Raw genomic sequence first — 22,072 nt, 5'->3', positions numbered from 1 at the left:
CTGTAGCTGCAGCGTCAGCGTATTTCGCACTTATTTTATTACGGTCTGCCTAATAAGTAATTAGACGCTATGGAAATTTTTCCGCGAAACCGTATAAAACGTAGTGTAGTGTACGCAATTTCGGTCTCATAATATTATGTTTTTATATGAATATAACCCCGGCTCGTCGGTTTGTATCTATTAATTAATTGTTTAACTATCGTCTCCCGATGTGTTCTCCTGATACGTATAAAAAAATTATGTTGACACAAGTATAAAGTATATTATAATAATGAAACCTCGCGATGTATTGCTGTAAGTGCTTATATTATATTGTTTGTCGCAGTGTTACGGGCTAACGGCTGCCTATTAATTTTTACCTTTCATTAAAAATAAAGTTTTCTCTTAGTTATAAATGCACAATTAGTTTGTTAAAAATTATAAATAAAATTGAGGTACACGATACTATGATAATAAGTTTTTTTAATTTTTAATAGTAATTTGTTCTATACAAATAATGTTTACCAATCATTACTTCTTGTTGATTATACAATTAACAATATTACAAAAAAAAAAAAAATAAATAATTAAATAAATAAAACGCATTTCATTTCTTAGTATAATATAAAACTGCTGACGGGTGTTCTAAATAAACTATCACGGGTCTTACTTTAATTAAATGTTACGTTCACGGGTTTGTTATTTAAATTTATTTGTATTTCCTTAATATTACGTTTGTACTTCATATTATTTTTATTTTAAGTGAAAGAAACGACAAATGTGAAACGCTTTTATTTCATTCACAATTACACTTTATATTTTATTCATTTAACTGCAGTGCAACGGAATAAATAGTTTTCACAAGGACGACTTGTCTTAAGTTTTGCACTGTATAATTTGTCAAACTCAAGTGCTGCACCTATTTTTGTCATAGTATTATACCTGGTGTCGTTTTAAGATTACGTAGGCATATTCAAATTTTTTCACTAGCTGCTTTTACTATTTTAATATTATATTAACGATACTAAACAACTCAGTTCGCAGGTTGGTTCAACATGATATTTTATTATTCTTGATGGGTTTAATATTTGTGTAGTATTAAAAACCTTTATTGGCAAAATATGTAAAATAATTCAACGATTATTTTATTATTCCTGGACTACGAAGTACGAATGTAGGCTCAAGTAATCTTTTTTTGAGAAATAAAATAAAATAAATAACATTTATTGAATATTTTACAAAAATAATACATTTCATATATACTAGATTATATATTTACATGCGCATTCCAAAACGATTTATTTTAGCCTTTTAGGTACAATATTGTATAAAATACATTTTAAATTCAAATAAAATAGCATACAATAGATGTCGTTACTCATTTAGAAAGACATAATTTTAATCTAATTTGACCACTCATAATGTATTCGTATTTTCGATACAGCTCAACAAACATACACGGTCTTTGGTGAAATATGTTAATATAGTGCTGTCAAAATAGAAGAAACACTAGGCCCGCCTCTATTTCGTTTTTCTGATTTTAATTTGTAATTTAAATTTTGTATAATGTAACATAGAATTATTATAATAATATCGTTAGCACTACTTATGTATTCGTATAATATTAAAAGTGATAATGCTCCATGTATCTACTCATGCAGACTGTTAAGAGATAATTATTATTTTTTTATATAAAAAATAATTATTAATGTATTATACTATTATTTTAATATTATTGTACTTTTGTTCTATCGTCTTTCGGCTCTTTTGTTTTCGCAAATTGTTTTCTTTTGTTGTGAAGTTGCAAAAAGCTAATAAAACTAACGAAAGACCTAGCTTGAAAGAATCGTCGTTGTCGTTTGTTATTTGTACATAATATATAAATGCGTGCCGTCTGTATCTACACGACGAAACATCGTGCCCGCCAAGAGAAGTAGGTCAAAAATGTCCGGTCGATTGAGCTCTAGTGGTGCTGCTCTGCTGCATTCAGTGCATCACGTAATCTGTATTTGATGGAAATTAATTTTCAGTTTCTATAATACCAATACATGTATATAGCAAACGAAGGATACTTATATATATCTAATTTAGCCTATTGACCGAAGGCAGCCCGCGATTATTTCACTGTGGCGGCGACGATGTGATGTATACATCGTCTATTCCCACAACAGCGGTGGCCGAGTTTTCCCTTGTCATATTATTTGTTTCTTCTCTTATATTCATAAAAATCGAAAATAGTGTGAAAAAAATGCAACAACGAATATTGCGTACAGTATAATATATTATTATTATAATGCCGCATAGTGGTGTATAGTTATTTAAGTCGCATCGAAGGCTGAGATTTATGGGTTAGGCCGCCGTAGTTGAGGCCGGTGGGTGGGTTGTTGCAACCCGGAAAATCGTTGCGCGCATTTCTTGGCTCGAGTTCAGCCGCCGCCGTCGTCGTACGCGTATTTTTTTTATATTTATTATATGTTTTGTGTATATCTACTACTCGACTGAGGGTCGGCCAAAATTGGCAACACATAAACATTTTAAACTATCGGGACAGGTGCACTCGTTTTGCAGCTAAAAAATCTCCTCGTAAGACCGTATAAAATATTATGCCCGCGAGAATATGCTTACGCATTTGAACAACAATATTATATTTCGTGGGAGAATGAAAAATAAAAATAACGTAGGTACCTACTGCAGTTTTTTTTCAATCCATTGGGCGTCGCATTATAAGTACAGTGTCACAGAAGTTTAAAACGCAGTTATTTCAAAACAGTTTCATACACGCTTCATCAAACATCGAGAAATTATTGATATTCTTTACTGCTTTACAACAATGTAATTTAAACAATTATTATTATTTTAATTTATCTATAGACGTCAAACTATTGATTTTGTTATACCTATGTAGTTTTTTTGTTAATCAATAATTAATATTTCATTTAAGCATAGATATTTTATATTTTTGATGACTATATAATAATTTGTATGGTACTTACCTAGGTGTTATAGTTACTATCCTGCAGTGGTATTAATAGTTTTAATTTTTTTCAAATAGTTTTATTAGTCATAAATAAAAGATTATAACAATTAACGAGTGTAAGAAAAATTAGATTAAAAATGAAGAAATGTCTGTACAATTTTTTTATTATGATAATAATAAAATTCAAAAGAAAATAATTTACAAGTTTTCACTAATACTCAATGTTTATTAATATAATTTATAACAATTATTTAGTAATTATCATTATATCATTATTATTTAGTAACAACTGTCATTTATACACGCATACTATATAAATATATCATTGATGTGAAATAATAATAATATTCAATTATTATTGTTTTTAAGACCTTCAAGCATTTCTCGAAATTTAATAGGATTATAGTCATATTATTTTTAAGTTTAACTAATGAATGGTGAGAATATTTGAATTATAAATGTATAATACATTGTTCGTGTAACTTGTAGCAATGGCTTAATAATAATATGCCCTTTAGAAAATTACGAGAAAAAAAACATAATAACAATAATCATAATAAATGTAATTAGCTAATATAAACATATAGTGTTTTACAACGGATTTATCCCTCGGCCTATAAAATAGGTATAATTGCGTCCTTCTTTCACTCGTTGGTTTTATGCAATAGTTTGTATATTATGTTATGATTAAAAAAAACATGTTATACCATCATTAGTCATTATTATTATTCCATATTTAATAATGTTTTTATTTTATTTTTTATATATATATACCTAGGGGCTTCCGCAAATTATATGGTGAAAATTATTCAATTTAAATATCGCTAGAGGCTACGGATATATTTATACGGTAACCTTATCTATGTGTTGGACTATATTAGGTAATTCTTTTATCAAACAACACTCATTATTTTTTCAAAATCTAATAATTTCAAGAAAGTTAATAGATTTTAAAATAATATGATTTTTGTTTGATAAAAGAACCGTCATCATGTATTTTACACCTGTATAGGCTGTAAAGTACATTAGGTACATAGTATTTTATGTGTGGATCATAAATCTATTATTTCTTAAATCATTGATATTAACGAGTGCTTGAATAAATTATGGGAGTATGGAATCCCTCTACTTAAAAAAAAATTTTTTTTTTAAATTGAATTAGGTACTAAATTGTTTTGAGTCAATATTTGGACAAATAAATTTATCATGACCTCAAAAACATTGTTCTTTATAATTATTATAATGAGTAATTTTATCTAAGGTTACTCAAAAACATAAAAAAAATGATTTTGCGTGAGTGCGTTATGTCTATGTTGTGTGGATTATCGAGAGAAAACAGAGTGCCAATATCCACTCTATGCGTCTATTCGTAATTGTGTTTGATGAATGATGTTGGACGATGGTTAAAAATATGTAAATATGTTAGTAATAAGTGTAACCTTCGGATACTATGAACAATTGAAACTCGTATAGGTATATTATTTTTGAATTATGATATATTATTCAGTTTATTTGTAGATAATATATATACTATGTTGTGTACAAAAACTTAATTTTTATGTAGAGTATTACAAAATTGTCCACAACCACATTAAGTGGTGTGGTAGCTACGTTATAATGAAATTATTATTACTCTACAGTCTATCGTAATGTTTATTATATGGGTTAGATTACCTGTACATTACAAGTTGTTTTATTATTGTTATTAAAGTTTCCCAATATTTATATTACCGCGTGGCGCGTGCATAATATATTATTATAATATAATTTATTATACGTTACACAAACGTGTTGCGGTCAACAATGTCCACTATTATAGACAGTAGGGCGTAGGCCCTATTAGTAACTAGTCGTCTATTATAGGCAGTCCTCTTTTCTGCGAACCAGCAGTGTGCGAATCCTGCACTGCGTCTTATCCTTGTTTGATAATAATCCTTAAGAGGACGTTACCCGTATGTGTTGTGTTTGTCTTACTAACGTACATCATAGTTTGTGTTCAGCAGAACACATTTTGTGATGTTAGCTTTAATATTAGACTAAATTTACATATTATCAAATCTAATGTATATATAATATAAAATATATTATGCTAAATTTTACTATTGATATTATCATTTTAAAGTTGTAATATTTTACATAGCTATAAGCCTATAACTCACTTTAAAATGATCATATCCATAAAAGCATATGAAATTTCCTAGATAATATTCTTACCTTTAAATTTGATTATATGTAAATTGTAAATTTAGTCTAATGTTAAAGCTAAAATCACAAAATGTGTTCTGTTGAACACAAACAATGATGTACGTTAGTAAGACAGAGACAACACGTCATGCGGGTATAACGTCCTCTTTTAAAGATTGTACAGGTAATTTAGCTACTGCAGTAGCGCTTATTTGGCTTAGTTTATTAATAACAACAATTAAAAAGGCAAAGTCCATTATTATCCAAAATCACTGTACTATTTTTTACTAGGTAAATAAAGAAGCATAATTTTTTTTCTGTAATCAATTGTTTAAAAAAGTCTGATTGGCTGATTTTTTTAATGTGTTATAAGGAAGGGTTAACCGTTAACTCGAAACATTTAATGAAATATTGACCATAAAGTAAAATCATTTACTATTTTAATATGTATGTAAATATATTTTCTCATACTAGTTTGTGGTAATACTTGATTTTGCTTATAAATTGTAGTTTATAATGTATGTAGTATGATTGTATAATAAATAACAAAGTACTGAATGCAATATAATGCTCAGACTTGATTCATTATTAATATTATTTTTATACTTGAAGGAAAATTGAGTTCATTATTTTTATTTTTTTATGGAAAACGGAACATGGGTTAAGAGGAAAACGAAAACGTCTATAATAATAATAATGTGTAACAATACCCACTACGAGTGTCGTAAATCGTTATGGCTTATTACTTAATACTTAATAGTAATTGGTTCGATTCGTGATGAATTTATTTCTGTTTAGTCGGTGAATATAAATACTGCAGCACGTGACCACTGACTGCACATTGTATAATGTGTGTTGTGTGTATGCGACTAGAAATAGAGAACAAAAAGGTACATAATATAATAATTATATTTATAGCCGGACTATAATTAGCGGAGTTGTATTGTCATATTTATTACCGCTACTACTAGGTACGTATACACACACGATAGTATCAGCGTGTCCTTGGCAGCGACAACCACTTTCCGCGGTTTAATTTTTACGCACACAAGTATGACTTCTATAAACAAAAAAAAAATACATTAAATTTTACGCCCGTTCAATACTTACATTAGTTATATTTAAATTGTTTGATCGTTTGTATTTGTTTAATGTTATTAACCGGTCGATTTTGATCATATTGCTACAGCTTCGCTGCGTAGCCTACGCAGCAACATAAGTAGTACCATTTTCTCTCGGTCACGATCTAAAAACACTAAACATCTAAAGCGACTCGATGACGACGATTCAATAAAAGGTTTACATTTTTTTATTCTTCCACCAACGTTCACTGTGCGCATTTTTTTGTATATTATAATTTATAATACATAAGTGTTATAAAATATAAACATAAATTATCATGATGTTCGTGACATTGTCGTATCTTCGCTCGCGCTTGCTTGTACTTTATATTAAAAACCGCTCGAAGTCCATGTTTGGATTTCAGACCTTCGGGGCATACCAGTATAATGTTATTATTGTGTGAATCGTATATACGATTCAAATTAAAACATTTTTTCTATACGCTGTCGCACCATTACGTATACCTATACGTTATACAACGTTATCTTTGGGACTCTATATTATTAAAGATACGCGTTTATACTTTTACTAACGAAATATAACAATTTTTTAGATCGATTAGTCGTTGAATTCTAAACCGGGTTAACGCATAAGGTATACTCCACGGTGTGTGCATGTACTTGTACGATAAAATAGTTACGTAAGTCTGGGATGGATAATACGAGTATACATTATGTTTAATGTATATTCTCTATTCTATAATATTATTTCTATTCCGTACCGTTGTCGCTGTCCTGTGTGTGTGCGTGTGTGTTATCGACGTGATGAGAATGGGACGAACGAACGCGCCTTGCTCGCATAATAATGTGCCACAGCTAGATTGTTGATCGTTGTTGATCGTTATGAATGCGTATACAGATACCGTTTTCGTTTCGCTGTCATTTTGTTTATTTAACATGTGAACGGAAAACTAGATTGATTCACGTGTTATGCACAGTTACATACGAAAACGGAGCCCTACGACAATACCATCATATTATTATTACTCTCCGACGGCTTTCGTTCGGCTCTTCGATATTAATTGTTCTTATACACTTTTTTAATTTTTTTTTTTCATAGACGACTTATAATTTACTCACATCGATGCGTATCATACTCATCGTTAATATTAATAAATTTTTCGTGACAATATAATACTCTGGTCGTGTCAACGCCCGGCAATCGTCTCGGTCCGCTCCAATTATAGAAGATCTTGCCGTTCTTATTTTTTCGTATTCAATATGATATACGTGTGACGTGTATACATAATATATCATACATGTCGAATGTGATGTCTCTCAATTATGTCTTCGAGAAATCACGTTTCTAAGCAAACGTAGTTTCAGATGACAGAAGTTGTTCAACCACACTTTAATTAATATATATAATATACATTATAGTATAAGCGCTACGTTTTAAAAATAAATATCAAGTTGTACAAAATATTATATATTATAATATAATATTATTTATTATACTGTATATTTTATGCATGGCTGTCATATAGTATATCGATTGAACACTATTTAAAAACTTAAGTCATGTCAGAACATCAAAATAAAAAATATTTAGAAGTCCATGTAATCGTGCAATGGTTCATTAAATGAAATGGTAATTTTGTATCAATTACTGTTGATCTTGAAAATTGTCAATACTGTTTAGTTGAAATTTAAAATCTGCACCAATTTATATTAACTTTTGAAATTATTTGAAAAATACCGTTCTTAGCATTATAATATATTTTTATAAATATACATGCACTGGGTTCTATATCGCTTTAGAAATCTTAATAAAACCATTGCGCATCAATATATTTAAATTTTATTTTATCGCCATTAATTAATAACAAATTGAATTTTAGAGCACGCATACCCTTAAATTGTGTTGTCTCCTTAACTTATAAAACATCAAATTTCAGTTCAATTGTATGTTATTGGCTTTATTGCTTTAATATTAGCTTGAATTAATCTATAATCAAAATTAAAACTAAGGACATTATCAGTATTTTATTGTTGGCTTTTCAGTATGGTGGTTTTCCCGGATGTGTAAAGGAGGCCCTATTTCTTTTGAAAATAGAGAAATTACGTGGTTCATATAATCATATTATTTTAATTATAAAATGGTTTTTGTTTATATTTTCAAATTAAAGACAAATTTATGAGTACGTATGAAATAAATAAAATATAAGCTTAAACATTATATGGAAGGTAATAATTAAGAATGTCCCGCATTCCCGTGACCGGAATGCCCTCGGCGTGACATGGATAAAATTTTAATATTGTGCATAGACGTACAGTATTACACATTGTATACTATACAATATAGCTGCTCCTCCACATATTATTTAAGTGTCCCATATCAATGACGACTGCCTCCTAGTGCCCGAGTGACTGCTACTGCTATAGTGCTATAGCTTTTTATGGTATTTTAATTTTTCTACGAGTTATAATCCTTTTACGTACTCATAAACGTCTTAAAAATGAATGATGTAATAAACCAATAAGATAATACAAATAAAGTTCTTCCTTTAAAGCTTGAATCATAAGTTAATTCACTTAAATATTTAAGCCTAGTGTATAAAATTGGTTCATGCTGAGTTCAAATTTAGTATTTTTTATGTTCTTAAATTGGGGACATTACATTCAGGTGTGGCATCCTCTTTATAGGGAATAATATTTGTTATAAGTTACTGTTGAAAACCCCGTATTTAGATAATATGTAGAATAGCAAAGGAGGCAATTTAGATGCGATGTTCATGTTTTGGGGGTGTAAACTAGCTGTTTATCCGTGTAGTATTATAGTAGATATAGTAAATTTGATATGCCTACAAATGGATGACTCGCGATTTTCTTTAATCGAACAAACTGTATCAGAAAAGGATAGAATTTCTCGGAATATAGCTACTGCAGGTTACACCCTGAATTTATTTTAGGTATACGTGTCGCCGCCTGCATTGCATTCTAATCGGTATAATAGTATATTTTGTTCGTCTTGTATACGATTTCCTGTGCATCGAAATTCTCCCTCGTCCCCTATATACATCGTCACGACTATGTCCCAATGGATATAGACCAATGTCTGTATCATCCCCTCGTGGCATTCCGGTCAATTAAATTGGTTTGCCATCCGACAATCATGCAGCCCGCAGGTCAAAATGCGCAGCCGCCCCCGCCACAATGGTATTCGTTATGTATATACTGTATGATATACCTAAATGCTTAATAATATAATATAATAATATAATGCTATTAAATAGAGGACTGCGCGACAGATGGTATATTGGTCCACAGGATACGCTGCAGCGATGCACACGAGGAGGAGACTTCTTCGTCGCCTCTCTCAATCGCTCTCATTGCTCTGCTGCTGCCGGTCCTTTGTGTTATTTTATATGCGTACGTTGTATATTGGGTAGGTATTTTATAGTTTGTCGTACGCGTTTTCGTCTCGGAATTTCGAATTTTATTACCCCGCAGGATGTCTCGTCAGTCGGTCGGTGTGCGTTTTGTATGCACGCACAGAGTATTATCGACCCTCAAAAATATCTCAACCGCAACGACGACGATGACGACATTCCATCGCGTGCACCTAAGTTAGGGGATGCGCGTTGCAATAATTGTGACGGTATACTTAATGTTTTTACAATTTGACAAATTTATAATTATAGATTGAGAATTTAATGCATTAAAAAACCTTATAAATATATTATAATCTCAACAAATTCAGTTTAAAATGTGCTTTAAAATGATAAAGAGATGAATTTAATTTTAATTTTTTGTCACTGATGTATTTCTTATGTTTTTCGACCTATGTTACGACCTACGTGGCGTCGACAATAGTTCAGCCGGATATTCTTATGGTCTATGGCGTGTCATATTATATTATTCATATAGAACACGAGATGACCACAAGTATACGATAATAATAATAATAATGTGTACTGTCTAGTGACATTCAAAGAATACGTTTGGGGAGGGGGTAGTAATTAATATTATCACTACTTGTGTGACATCTTAAAAGTAATTAATTTAAAAAAATTTATACATTCAATTACAATCGTATTAAAATGTAAAACACTTTTAATTTGTAGTACCTGATCACCTATACAGTACTCTTTAAATTTAAATATTGCATTCATTACAAAACTATTACCTATATTCTATAAGTATTTAGCTATTGATATAGTGTAAAAAAATAAGAAAATTAATTAAATTAATGTACAATGTATAATGTATAATATACTTTATGGTATGTGCATATTGCATAGTGCATTATAACCAAAATAGCTTATAACCCGTATACTGTGTATACTGTATATATAGTATACACTATAAAATCACTTATTTAGTACAAACAATTTAAAATAGTTGATTATAATTTAAAACCGTATATTATGTCTACTATATTAACAAAGTTCTATTATAATAATATATAATGGATGTATTGGAATATATATATATATATATATTATATTATAATATATGCAGTGTATTATAACTAATTAACTATTACGCGGCTATTTAGTTTATGTATTACGCTGCCGTTGCTACTTACTGCGTTTTTATTTGAAACCTTAAACCTATACCGACTCAATTTACATCTTACTTTTTTTTTGTGGCCCCAAGATATTGTTTGTATTACACATTTGCTGTTGTTTAATAATAATTGATAAGTATATAATATTCATTCCAAAAATAAATAAACCATAACCTATAATCATTTCCGTTTTTATATTATGTATGTAAATTGTAGGTACAAGGTGTATCACAATGTTACAAATTCACAAATAAATTTATGAAATATTCAAATTTAATTCCTATGTAATACGATCAGATCTTACTGATACACCCTGTATGATAAACACATAACTAAAAGCGTGTTTGTGTATAAAGTTTTTGAGTTTTAAATATCACTACAAATTTCCATACGCACGAAGTTTGTTTTCGTATAATTTTTTACTTTCGATATCTAAATTTCAATATTATACTCGATGATCTAATAAATCCATATATGAGTGTTTGCAAATAGTTATTTAAATTAAGGCCCAACGAGTAGATATCTCTCATGTTAATCTATACATAAATAGAAGTATTATAAGAACCTTAACATATTTTTACATATTTTATTTGTAATTTGGAAAAAATATACGCGATGGATTTCTCAACATATGTTTACGTAACAGGTTGTGTGTCAACGTTGTTCTCCTCTGCAATAGCAGGCGACACGTTTTCCGGCAACCTTTTTTAATTTAGTTTTTTCTTTTATTATTCTCAAATTCAAACTTCCGCCGAATTTTCGAAATGTATTATTCATAAATCGGCGGTATTCTCAATAACGCCATTGAAGTTGTACCCAACGTGCGGGAGAGAATTTATGATGAATTATTCATAATATAATACGAGTATATATATATTGTGTACACATTTCAATCGGAGATTCGCGTGGTGTACAATAATTAGCAGTCATACACGACACTGCACCAGTGGCGATTCGTCGTTGGCTGTCCTTATCTGCTACGCTGGCAAAAAAAAAAAAACAACAAAAAACGTGCGATACATTTCTAACCGTCTGCATATATGTATATATATAGTAATATATACATATATGAACGTCGGCTTGCGAGCGATCATAAACGCTCGCCTGCAAATTAATTCGCACTTGTCCGTATACAGCAGTAAATCGTATGCATTTTTTTTATTCTGTTATAATAATAATAGGTAAAGATTTAGTTTTTTCCGACATTCGTATATTGGTGAATAGATACCTACAATTATTTCTAATATCATGGGGTATAAAAATATATTTTGTAGAGAGTTTTGTGAACTGCAAAAACTTCAAATCGTTTAATTACATCGTAGGTATGTGTAATTTTTGTAAACGAAATTCCTAAAAATAAAAGAATCATATTTCTTTGTTATTAAAATTTGGTATAGGTTTAGGTATAATAATATCATATTTTAATATTATGTTGCATAAATAATTATTATATTGCAGTATACATTTTTTAAATGTCATTCTCAACCACACTGTACTTATGATTGTTTTCTTCTCGTTTTGCAGTGGACTGTGATGATAGGCCTAGAAGGAGGCGCGCGTAACGGCGGCACTACCTCCACTAGCACGGCGCGTCAACATGCGGCCCAAGCGATGGACTATTACAACAGCAACGTGTTGCGGGCCCGCACCAACGCCGGCCTGTCGTCGACCCGCGGACAGCAGCAGAGGCCCGTCCAGGATCCGTTGTACCGAAGCAACTCCAGCCTGGAACTCACTCACCACTCGGACTACCATCATCACCACCACCACCACCATCACCCCCACAACCATCATCAGCAACAGCAGCAGCAGCATCAACAACGCGGTGTCAGCGCCGGCCACCACTTTGGTGGCAGCACGGCGTACGTCGATTCCCGGTCTGCGGCCACGGACAGACCGATGGTCAGCCCGCTGTTAAAACGGGAATACGGTAGTCACGGTTCCATCGACGTCATATCTTCGGACAGGAATTCGGCCGGCAGGGCGTCCGCCGGTGAGAACTTTTTCGCACTGCTCCAGGACTACCGACCCACCGTGTTGGACATGATCGACGGAAACAGTGAGTTGTCATACGTAATACGTAGTTGTAATACCGTGTCCTAACTTACTTATTTCAATCGACGGCTAACCCCATCCAACCTTCTCCCCCCCCCCTTGCTCGGATTAATGTCCGTTGTGCCCCGGAACACCAAACAAGCATATAATATTACACTAGTTGGCTACTTCTAAATTTTTCGACTGTTCTCGTTAAAAAATAATAATAATAATAATAATTACCTTTTTTGCATTGGTATGAAATAAATAACATAAATCACTCGAGTAATATCATAGAAATTTCGTTTATAAATTATTAAACAAAGGTACATAAGTACTTTTTCGTAAAAGCGAATTACAATTACCGCTGTTGCAGTAACAATAATTATATTTTAAGCGTTACGACACTATAGTATAATGTAACTTTTGCCGCGTGTTGATCAAAAACACCCAATATCAATTAATAATTTAATATGTTAGTACCTTTATACATAATTACATGGAGTAATACCTCGTACAAGTTATTACTATATACGCATAGTTGAACTAATTCATTGTTCACAACTCCCTGTTCTCACTAATTTTGAAACCTAATAGGACGCCACACCATCTATAATTTATCATTGTAAATGCTTTTGAGCGTTACCGTGGTTAAAAAGAACTATGTTTAATTATTTTTTTTTTCTTTTTATCCGTGAGTAAAAAAAAAAAAAATTACTGAGTGCTATTCACAGTAGCTTTATCAAATTTTTATCACGCATGTAAAATACATTTTTCCATATTATAACGTTTTTATTTATTTTTTATTGCTTGAAGACAATCAAATTTGTTCATTTATTTAGATTTATTTTTTTCTATTTTTTTTATTTTTAATTAAAAATTATTGAGTATTTTTATTGATACAAAAAAAAATAAAAACGCTATGACACAGATATATAGTTCTTTTCAATGTAGTGTGGAATTGTGATAAATTTATTGTAAATAATGTCATTGATTATATTATACTTATGTTTGTCTGCGTATGACTAATTTTCAATATTATCTCATAATCTTATTACACACGGCTGTTGTAGGTATGACACGGAACTACTAAAAACATATTTTGTGAATCAATGTTTATTGTTGTATTAAATATAAAAAATTAAATTTATATGTACCGATAATCGATCTAATGAAGCGATATAAATTTTGAAAACAGAAAACGAATTTGAATTTGTAGTCAAGTTTACTGGAGATTAACTTTTCTACATTTTTGAATTTTTTTTTTAGAATTTGGGGAAATGTGAAAAATTCAATTACAAGTATACTTGACGAAAAATTAAAATTTGTATATTTTTTGTAGAATTCTTATCACACCAGTAGTTCAGTATAAAACAATGGGTATATTAGAAATAAAACACGTTTAAATTTCCTTACGTTACGCTCATGTTTAACTGACAGAAAATCCCTATACTATAATCTATACTGTTTATTCATTTTTATTCCTTTGGTCGTTTAATTATTACCATCAAATATAATTTTATTATAATAATAATTTTTCTTGCGGTAATTTGTAAGTTTTTTTTTTTGAAATTTCTTTTAAACGCGAAATCGCGTGTCCCCTTAATATTCAACCCCCATCCAAGCTTGCTCATATCCGCGTACAGTCGCAGTGCGTACACTGTACACGCATAACATGTTATTTACATTTTGTTTATCATCAGTTCTCGAACGTCACCGAGAGCGTATTTTTTTATCGACTTTATTAAAACGTCACCGTCATTCACGCCGTTTTGTTATTTCCATATACAGGTAACAACCGAGAATTTGGGTACCGAGAAATGCCGGTCGACACGCCGCCCGACGATAGGATTGCGTCAGCCGTGACGATGAGCAATGGCGGCTCCGGTGCGTGTGCCGTAGACAAGACGAACACGTCGCCCCAGGGTCCCAACTCGAGCAGCCCTAAGCTTAGGCTCAAGTTCCACAGGTTTTGGGGAGCTAACAACAAGTTCTCCAGGACCACGGACGACACAACTACCGGTGGTCTGCCGGGCGCTCCTGTTTCCAGTACACAGGCGGCGGGCGTTGGATGCGCAGACTTCACAGGTGACGAGCGACAGAAACGACGTGGCTTCGCCCATTACGACGTCCAATCGCTGACGGCCACGGTGGGCCTGGCATCGAAGCTCCAGAACATGTTGTCCAGGCGGAGAAACACGGCCACGGGCGCTTCGGCCGCTTCCATGTTGGCTGCTAGGTCGTCCACGCCGGACAGTGGCGACGAAGACATCGGAGACGGCAAACACAATAATCTATTGGACAGGTATGCGAAATCGATTGAAACACGTATCATATACAATGGAATGCATCATCTTTGCCGTTGTTGTTGGTATATAACGAGATATGTACCTATACTAAATAGGTTTCGCGCAAAAAAGAACCGCTAGGGCTATAGTCGAAAAACCAAATTTATACAAAGGACAATATTTACTTAACGTTTTTATTTTATTTTATTTATATCATGGCCCTAAACAAAATTATTCGAGTTTGAATAACATAAAAATAACGGTTTTTATAACAATAAAAAATACTTTTTTTTTTTAAAATGAAACGTTATGTCGCAGCAAATATTGTCTATGGAAGACCGTGTATAAATTTGATTTCTTAACTTTAATTGTACATAGCTTGACTTATTTTCACGCGAAATTATTTTTCTATGTATTATATTATTAATTATTATTTATTATAATATTGTTATTACTCAACAACTAACTATGTGGTATTAACTATTGACATGCCACGTATATTATTAATATTTAAAAATTAGATTTAAAATTTTAATCCTTCTCAAAATATCATTTAAATAATAGCCTTTAATATTATCTTCTTTTCTCTAAATATTATAATTTTTTGTTTGGCAATAGCTGTCCATTCTTTCGAAACGAACTTGGCGGTGAAGTTGAACGGGAAGTGAGCTTGACGCAAAGGACCCAAGCTGGACAGATATCCACACTGAACAACGGAAAACTGTACCACAGGCCGCGTATGGCTTACGGTATATCGGTCCTCGAGTTTCAATCCGGAGAAACACACTGGACTGACAGCATCTGCCCTATAACCTATTCGAAATTGATCGAGACCACCGACGAGGGAGATCTGTACTATCGATCGTTCTTTTTCGGTCAAGGTAATATAATATTATATATTACATTAAACTCAACGATAGGTTCCTAATCTTGTACTTATTTAGTTGGTACTTAACCTAATAATAATTAATATCCAATTTTATATAACTCGGTGGTCGGCTACCGGCGGGCCGCTTTAAATTCTAAAACGGTGAAGTATTTTTATTTTTACATTTTAAAATTTTAAACAGCATTTTTTTTCATAGTTAATAGACAATATAAATAAAAAATAGTTTTTTTGAATGGTAACAAAGTGCAGGCTACTTATAGAAAAACCATTGAAATTTAAAAATTTATTGAAAATGCAATTTTATAAAAACCTAGGGGTTTACAATCACTCATTATTTAAAAGATATATAGATCGTTTGTAATTATGCCAATTAAAATATTTTCACTACCTTTCAATTTTTTTATTTTTTTTTCGAAATGCGAGTTAAAAGGGTGTAAGTGCACCGTCTCACAACTTTTATGACTTAATCACATTAATTATACAATATGTTTATAAATAAATATAAACAATGGTATTGTACTGAATTCTCATACATGGGTTTTAAATTGTCGCGACAAATTTTAAAAATAAATACTAAATATACTCCGTGTCGCTCCAACACATCTTTGGCTTGGGATCAAAAGTCTTAACCCGGCTAATCTTTAAATGTTTTGTAAATATGTTTATTAAATTGAACTATATAGTACATGTATAATTTAACAGCGGAATATTTGGTCTTGGATTGACTGAATGAAAATGGGTTATCGACTGAGATATTATAGAGAACGAAATAGTTCTAGTTTCTAGGCCAAAGAAACAATATTAGCAATTTAATACAAAATGTTTCGAATTATATTGATTTTAAAAATGTAAAGAATGAAAAAGTTCCATTTTACTATACACCAGTAACATATTTGTGTTTAAGAAGTGTTAGGAAGACCGATGAAAGAATTCTGACAATATATATACATTTTATTTTTAAAGGGTAAAAATACTAAAAAGATTCTATTTGTAGATAGAATTTTTAAAAATTCTTTAAAGCCGGTTTTCAAGTCATCTTTATAATTTATGATAGCTTAATTTAATTACAATGTTAATAAATTCATTGAACGAAAATTTATATTTTACATACCTATTAAATTTAATTTTTTATACTTAGAAATAATATTTGTAAATTTTTTAATTTTAAATTTGGTTTTCTGATAAAATAGAAAAAATGAGATAGAACTTTTTCATCACAGCCTGACGAAATGGGGTATATCATCATAATATTATACTCTAGATTTTAACTTCTAAAGTTCTTATTTTAAAATACCTTGCAAAAACTGACAATGGTTATAGATTATAATTTATTATTATATGAACATTTATAGCAAAGTCTGCAATAATTACTTATCTATTAAAAAAATTCTAAAGACCATAGTTAAATGCTGCTAATTTTAAAGAATAAATTAAGTAATTATCACTTTACTTAAATGCATTAATGCATACTGTTCTAATTGTTTTAATAGCAATTTAAATCTTATGTTTATGTGCATTACAACTAAGTTATAACTTTAAAATACCATAAACAAAATATTAACTTTTTAAATATCTGTTTTTAGAACACCAAAATTGGTTTGGAATGGATGAGACGTTGGGACCTGTTGCTATAAGTTTAAAAAGAGAAAGAGTTGAAACTGATTTAACATCTAATGGTTGTAGTTCAAATCCATTGGTTATGTTTAGATATCGGATTATCATCCGAACAAGCGAAGTAAATACATTTTAACAATCTTTATAAATAAATATATTATATTATGTTTTTGCATTATTTTTTTTTCAATCATTAATTGTCGTTTTATTTTTAGTTGCAAACTCTTCGTGGTTCTATTCTCGAAGATGCTATTCCCAATATCAAACTGTCCAGTAGTTCTAAACACATCAATACAAAAGATGTTTTAGAATATATTGTTCCAGAAATTCCTCTTCAATGGTAAAAATAATTTATTATTTAAGTTATTGAATGTACTATGATCATCAACTAAATATCTTACATGCATTTGTAGTTTAAGGTTGGGTGTGTCGAGTAACAGAGTTGAAGAACTATTGCTAGGTCTAGATGAACAAGGTATTTCTCATACCTACAAAGTTGGAGTAATGTATTGTCGTGCTGGACAATTTACTGAAGAACACATGTATAACAATGAAGAAGCAGGCTTAGCATTTTATCAGTTCATGGACAGTATTGCTCAAAGAGTACGCTTAAAGGGTTTTAACAAATACAGAGCAGGATTAGATAACAAGAGTAAGCCTTTACTGAAAAATATAATTTATATTGAGATTATTTGTTGACATTGTAAATATTTTATATCTTGTAGCTGATTCCACTGGACTTTATTCATTCTACAGTCAATTTCAAAATTGTGAAATCATGTTCCACGTGTCTACCATGTTGCCATTTACTCCAAACAATAGGCAACAGGTATATTAATTTAAATTTTCGTTTTAAAACAAATATTATAATTTATTTTTTTAACATTATATAGCTTCTTCGAAAGCGACATATTGGAAATGATATTGTTACAATTGTATTTCAAGAACCTGGAGCTCAGCCATTTTCTCCGAAAAATATTCGTTCTCAATTTCAACATGTATTTATTGTGGTCAGAGTCATAAATCCGTGTACAGAAAACACTCAGTATAGGTAATAACTAATGACTTTTAAATGCACATTTAATATTTTTAAGTAAGTTTTTTATTTTTAATATTTGTTAACCACAATTTTAGCGTTGCTGTAACAAGATCTAAAGAGGTTGAAATGTTTGGTCCTCCTATTCCCTCAGAAGCTGTATTCAAAAAATCCAAAGAATTTAGCGACTTCTTATTAGCTAAAAGTATATATAAATATAACATTAAAACCTAATTTTGTTTTAAGATATTTGTATAACTCTAATGAACTTGCAGTTATAAATGCTGAGAATGCTGCTCATCGATCCGAAAAATTTGCTACAATGGCAACTCGTACAAGACAAGCGTATTTAAAAGACTTAACATTAAATCATTCATCAAATACTACTATTGAACCAGTGCAAAAGTTTTGTAAGTTTGTTAATTTAACCTTAGATAATACAAAGAGTTTTATTTTAATTAATATATTTTTGTTTATAGCAATGCTGTCATTTAGCAGTAAGAAAAAGGAAAGGTGGCGACCAAGATTTCAGCCCGACGCTTCTCAGAGAGGTGCTATTTGTTGGCAAGTAGTGTTAGAAGAAGGCAATGGAGTTATTGGTGGGCACTGCCTTCTGGCTATATCATCAGACTCCATGGTCCTCGTAGAAGAAAATAACCATGACATATTATTAGTTATACCTTGCAAGTCTATATTGGGCTGGACAACTCAAACTAATAGGTGTGTATTTAAATACTTTTTAAGCTGAAACTAGAATATTTAATATTTTTAAATATAACACAATATTTGTTTATAGTTTGAGAATATATTACCACGAGGGTGAATGTGTTACCTTACATATGCATGAAGGTTGCAGTGACGGTGATAGAGATGAATTAATGGAAGTTGTAGTTAGATTACGAGCAGTAACTCAAGGGTCTGTTGCCCAAGAACTATCATTACACCGTAATTCTTTAGGCCAATTAGGATTTCATGTCCAACCTGATGGCCTAGTTACACAAGTAGAAAAATCTGGCCTTGCTTGGGAAGCTGGTCTTAGGCAAAACTCTAGACTCATAGAGGTATGATGATGCGACTTATGTCATGAGTACAGTTTTTAAATTGATTTTAATTATTTATGTCCAATCATAGATATGTAAGGTAGCTGTTGCCACACTCACACATGATCAAATGGTGGATTTATTGAAGACTAGTGTTCTTGTCACGGTCACCGTAATTCCACCTTTCCCGGATGGTTCACCTAGAAAGTACGTAGCCCATAGTATTATGTAGGATTGTTTAATTATTCAGTTCATTATATTTCAGAGGTTGCCATATTCAAAATTGTTCCTATCGCACTGACAACAATAGTTCTCCAAAAGGATATGAGAGTGAGTATGAAAATGTTGCAGGTATGTCAGCTGTAACTAGTCCTAGAAAACAAACAGCACTGCAACAACCAGTTACTGGCAATCATAGAAAAATGTATGTAGTAACTAATGTAAATATGGTCTCTTGGATTTTATTAACTTACAGTTTTTAATATTGTTATAGGTATGAACGTAGCCTGTCACCACCAAGATCTAGCAATAGTTCAGGTTATGGTACCATGGGCAGTAATAAATCCTACACGACACCTATGGATTCTCGTTTTCCTCAAAATCCTGAGGTAAGTTATATAAATAGCAGTTATGCAATTGGCCCCATAATCCATTTAGTTGAATTCCTGAATAACTTGTACAATATTGAATCTCAAATGAAGTATTAGTTGAATTCCATTTTTCTTTCTTATTTTATTGATTAGATAATCTTAAATTCTGAGTTTATAATTATACTATCCGTAATGAAAAACAAATAAACAGATTATAAGAATAAATTTAGTATTTGGACTCAATTGGACTATAAAATTAAGGACTCAATTATCCGCTATATAAATATAATGTTTTTTTTGTGTAGGTTATTTATATTGATTACTATATAATTTTGTTATAGGGTACATTAACGAGTTCATCAAGTGGGCATTCATCTGATGATCGTTGGTATGATCTATTAGAAGTTCCATTAGAAGATCCTCCACCTGTCCCCACTAGGTTAACTCCAACATCAACCAAAACCCACTCTAAAGTGCATGCAAGCAATTCATTACCATTGTCTACTATGAATAATTCATTTTCTGTGTATTCGGATCCACGGAGTAGTAAAAGTGTCGCTGCTCAACAGTATGATTTTGTGAACAAGTCTTCTGACCTTAATAATGATCTCCATAAACAATTTGACGAACGCTCAGAACAACCACGAAGATCAACAAAACGATTAGTTAAGGTTAGTTATACAAATACTGAAATACATAAAATATCATTTGTATTTTATATAATATAATATTTAATCTTATTATTTTACAGGCAACAAGTGGTCCTGAATTAGAAAATACAAATGGTTTGATTGACACTAATCACTTTAAAAAGAATTTGAGCAATGGTAACATACCAGAAACATTAAATGAAAGAATCCTTGTAGCTAGTGAAGGTAATTTATTGTCATAACACTATAATTAAAATACTAAATAATAAATTTACAATTGATTTTTTCTCTATAAAAAAAGATGATGTTTCTACAATTGGAAGTAGTAGTACTGGCTCACCTCATAGTCATCGTAAAAGTTTGAAGAACAATGGCAGTCGGAATCAAAGCCCTCGATCAGGATTGGATCGAGGTGAACCAAGACTTAGACCTGGTATCTCTGGTCGCAATTCAAATGCAAGTAGTAGACTCAGTGGCAACATGAGTACATTACAAGAAGATCTGATGAAATTAATAGATCCTGACTATAATTTAGATTCATCTATCATTGTAAGTTTTGGTGATTTAATCTATACAGCTAGCATAGTAACATTATAAATTAAAAATTATAACAGGATACTAAAACCACAATAAATAAGAATCCATCCAGAGAAAATGTGTCAAATGTAGAGCAGGGTCAAGTTATTCTCACCAAAGCACGTCCTGCCACTGTGATATCTAGTGCACCAAGTCCAGCTCTAAGTGAAATGAAACCACTGAATCAAGTTGAAAGGTATTAAAAATATTGATAACAATTAACAATATAATTATAGAATTAGAGATATTATCATTTTCTTGTATATTATATTCTTGTACTTTAAATAAATAAAATATATTTTCTGTATTGATAAAGTTATTTATTTTTATAGTGTTGCTGATTTACCACTACCAGATACTCCGATTGACCGAATGAATTGGAAAATTCTTGTTGATACAGCTACTGAAGCATTACGTAAAGTATCAGCTGGCGCTCAAATTAAAGAACCAGAGGCTACTTCTATCAATGAAAACAAAGATCAAAATTGGAGTAACATGAATGGTAGTGTTACCATATTAAATTCTTCTAGTACGAACAAGTAAATATTTTTCTATTTTCTATTAATCAATATTTTACTCAG

General features: G+C 31.0%; 1 protein-coding gene across 1 annotated transcript in view; it reads left to right on the top strand.

Annotated features, from left to right (window-relative positions):
* The window catches only part of LOC114129083 (signal-induced proliferation-associated 1-like protein 1), a 41,267-nt gene that overhangs the window by 17,766 nt on the left and 1,429 nt on the right, over window positions 1–22,072 (top strand). The window contains exons 2-21 of the mRNA XM_027993719.2: window positions 12,299–12,833; window positions 14,600–15,113; window positions 15,715–15,977; window positions 17,569–17,720; window positions 17,815–17,939; window positions 18,013–18,251; window positions 18,325–18,428; window positions 18,493–18,650; window positions 18,734–18,840; window positions 18,911–19,045; window positions 19,115–19,355; window positions 19,432–19,696; window positions 19,767–19,882; window positions 19,941–20,099; window positions 20,169–20,283; window positions 20,607–20,936; window positions 21,017–21,140; window positions 21,217–21,464; window positions 21,530–21,687; window positions 21,824–22,030. Of these exons, the coding sequence (XP_027849520.1) occupies window positions 12,308–12,833; window positions 14,600–15,113; window positions 15,715–15,977; window positions 17,569–17,720; window positions 17,815–17,939; window positions 18,013–18,251; window positions 18,325–18,428; window positions 18,493–18,650; window positions 18,734–18,840; window positions 18,911–19,045; window positions 19,115–19,355; window positions 19,432–19,696; window positions 19,767–19,882; window positions 19,941–20,099; window positions 20,169–20,283; window positions 20,607–20,936; window positions 21,017–21,140; window positions 21,217–21,464; window positions 21,530–21,687; window positions 21,824–22,030 (4,286 nt within the window). The 5' untranslated portion in view covers window positions 12,299–12,307. The remainder of the gene's footprint in view (window positions 1–12,298; window positions 12,834–14,599; window positions 15,114–15,714; window positions 15,978–17,568; window positions 17,721–17,814; window positions 17,940–18,012; window positions 18,252–18,324; window positions 18,429–18,492; window positions 18,651–18,733; window positions 18,841–18,910; window positions 19,046–19,114; window positions 19,356–19,431; window positions 19,697–19,766; window positions 19,883–19,940; window positions 20,100–20,168; window positions 20,284–20,606; window positions 20,937–21,016; window positions 21,141–21,216; window positions 21,465–21,529; window positions 21,688–21,823; window positions 22,031–22,072) is intronic.

Source organism: Aphis gossypii, chromosome 2 (genome assembly GCF_020184175.1).
Source record: "Aphis gossypii isolate Hap1 chromosome 2, ASM2018417v2, whole genome shotgun sequence".
Taxonomy (NCBI): Eukaryota; Metazoa; Arthropoda; class Insecta; order Hemiptera; family Aphididae; genus Aphis; species Aphis gossypii.
The sequence above is the reverse complement of the archived record's forward strand: the minus strand, read 5'-3'. Positions and strand labels throughout refer to the sequence as shown.